This window comes from Narcine bancroftii, chromosome 12 (genome assembly GCF_036971445.1).
Source record: "Narcine bancroftii isolate sNarBan1 chromosome 12, sNarBan1.hap1, whole genome shotgun sequence".
NCBI classification, from domain to species: domain Eukaryota; kingdom Metazoa; phylum Chordata; class Chondrichthyes; order Torpediniformes; family Narcinidae; genus Narcine; species Narcine bancroftii.
This window is the reverse complement of record NC_091480.1, coordinates 51,885,507-51,888,006: the sequence shown is the minus strand read 5'-3', so window position 1 is coordinate 51,888,006 and position 2,500 is coordinate 51,885,507. Positions and strand designations below refer to the sequence as shown.

General features: G+C 36.0%; 1 protein-coding gene across 1 annotated transcript in view; it reads right to left on the bottom strand.

The window, feature by feature from the left end:
• LOC138746617 (DNA ligase 1-like) overlaps nucleotides 1–2,500 on the bottom strand; it is a 9,803-nt gene that overhangs the window by 3,671 nt on the left and 3,632 nt on the right. Inside the window, exon 6 of the mRNA XM_069904909.1 lies at nucleotides 582–662. Coding sequence (XP_069761010.1) covers nucleotides 582–662 — 81 coding nt within the window. The remainder of the gene's footprint in view (nucleotides 1–581; nucleotides 663–2,500) is intronic.

Sequence of the window (2,500 nt, the reverse complement as noted above, 5' to 3'; positions counted from 1 at the left end):
TCTTCTTCTTCTTCTTCTTCTTCTTCTTCATCATCTTCTTTTTTTTCTTCTACTTCTTCTTCGTCTTTTTCTTCTTCTTTGTCTTCATCTCGTCGTCTTCATCTTCCTCTTCTACATCTGTTTCTTCTTCTTCGTCTTCCTCTTTGTCTACATCTTCATCTTTGCCTTATTCTTCATCTTTTTTGTCTTAAACTTCTTCATCTTTGTCTTTGTTTTCGTCTTCATGTTCTTCTACTTCTTCTATTACATCATCTTTTTCTTCCTCTTCTCCTCCTCCTCCTCCTCTATCATCATCATCTTCTTTCTTCTTCTTTCTTCTTCTTCTTTGTCTTCTTCTTCATCTTATTCTACTGCTTTATCTTCTTCTACTTTGTATTTGTCTTCATCTACTTCTGATTCGTCTTCGTCTTCTTCTTCATCTTCTTCATCTTCTTCTTCTTCTCCTTCTTCTTCTTCTTCTTCTTCCTCCTGTTGTTCTCCTCCTCCTCCTCCTTCTCCTTCCTCTTCCTCTCCACCTTCTTCTTCTTCCTCCTCCTCTTCTCCTCCTCCTCCTCCTTCTTCTTCTTCCTCTTCTTCTCCACATTCTTCTTCTTCTTCTTCTTCTTCTTCTTCGCCTTCTTCTTCTTCTTCTTCTTCTTCTTCTTCTTCTTCTTCTTCTTTGTCTTCTCCTTCTTCTTCATCTTCATCGTATTCTCTTTCGTCTTAGTCTTCATCTTCATTTAGACTTCATCCTCTTCTTTTTATCTTCGTCTTCTTCTTCGCCTTTGTATTCATCTACTTCTTCTTTGTCTTCTTCTTTGTCTTCTTCTTCTTTGTCTTCCTCTTCTTTGTCTTCTTCTTCTTTGTCTTCTTCTTCTTTGTCTTCTTCTTCTTCTTCTCCTTCTTCTTCTTTTTCTTCTTCTTCACCTTCTTCTTCTTCTCCTCCTCCTTCTTCTTAGGCACTTAATTCATCTTATTCTTATGTTTTTTTCTTCTTCTTTTCTTCTTCTACTTCTTCATCTTCCTCATCCTCTTCATCTTCGTCTTCATCTTCTTCTACTTTGTCTTTGTCTCCTTTTCCTTCTTTTTCTTCTGTTTCTACTTTCTTCTTCATATTCTTTTTCTTCATCTTTTTCATCTTCCTCTACTTTGTCTTTGTCTCCTTTTCCTTCTTTTTCTTCTGTTTCTACTTTCTTCTTCATATTCTTTTTCTTCATCTTTTTCATCTTCCTCGTCCTCGTCATTTTCTTCTTCATCTTCTTCTTCTTCTTCTTCTTCTTCTTCTTCTTCATCATCTTCTTCTTTTTTTCTTCTACTTCTTCGTCTTTTTCTTCTTCTTTGTCTTCATCTCGTCGTCTTCATCTTCCTCTTCTACATCTGTTTCTTCTTCTTCGTCTTCCTCTTTGTCTACATCTTCATCTTTGCCTTATTCTTCACCTTTTTTGTCTTAAACTTCTTCATCTTTGTCTTTGTTTTCGTCTTCATGTTCTTCTACTTATTCTATTACATCATCTTTTTCTTCCTCTTCTCCTCCTCCTCCTCCTCTATCATCATTATCTTCTTTCTTCTTCTTTCTTCTTCTTCTTTGTCTTCTTCTTCATCTTATTCTACTGCTTTTTCTTCTTCTACTTTGTATTTGTCTTCATCTACTTCTGATTCGTCTTCGTCTTCTTCTTCATCTTCTTCATCTTCTTCTTCTTCTCCTTCTTCTTCTTCTTCTTCTTCCTCCTGTTGTTCTTCTCCTCCTCCTCCTTCTCCTTCCTCTTCTTCTCCACCTTCTTCTTCTTCTAATTCTTCATCTTCTTCATCTTCTTCTTCTTTGTCTTCTCCTTGTTCTTCATTGTCATCGTATTCTCTTTCGTCTTAGTCTTCATCTTCATTTAGACTTCATCCTCTTCTTTTTATTTGTCTTCATCTTCTTCTTCGCATTTGTATTCATCTACTTCTTCTTTGTCTTCTTCTTTTTTGTCTTCTTCTTTGTCTTCTTCTTGTTCCTCCTCTTCTTCTTTTTCTTCTTCTTCATCTTCTTCTTCTTCTCCTTCTTCTTCTTCTTCTTCTTCCTCCTGTTGTTCTTCTCCTCCTCCTCCTTCTCCTTCCTCTTCTTCTCCACCTTCTTCTTCTTCTAATTCTTCATCTTCTTCATCTTCTTCTTCTTTGTCTTCTCCTTGTTCTTCATTGTCATCGTATTCTCTTTCGTCTTAGTCTTCATCTTCATTTAGACTTCATCCTCTTCTTTTTATTTGTCTTCATCTTCTTCTTCGCATTTGTATTCATCTACTTCTTCTTTGTCTTCTTCTTTTTTGTCTTCTTCTTCTTTTCTTCTTCTTGTTCTTCTTCGTCTTCTTGTTCTCCTCATTCTTCTTCTCCTCCTCCTCCTTCTCGTCGTCTTCATCTTCCTCTTCTACATCTGCTTCTTCTTCTTCGCCTTCCTCTTTGTCTTCGTCTTCATCTTGGTCTTTGTCTTATTCTTCATCTTTTATGTCTTAATCTTTTTCATCTTTGTCTTAGTTTTCGTCTTCAT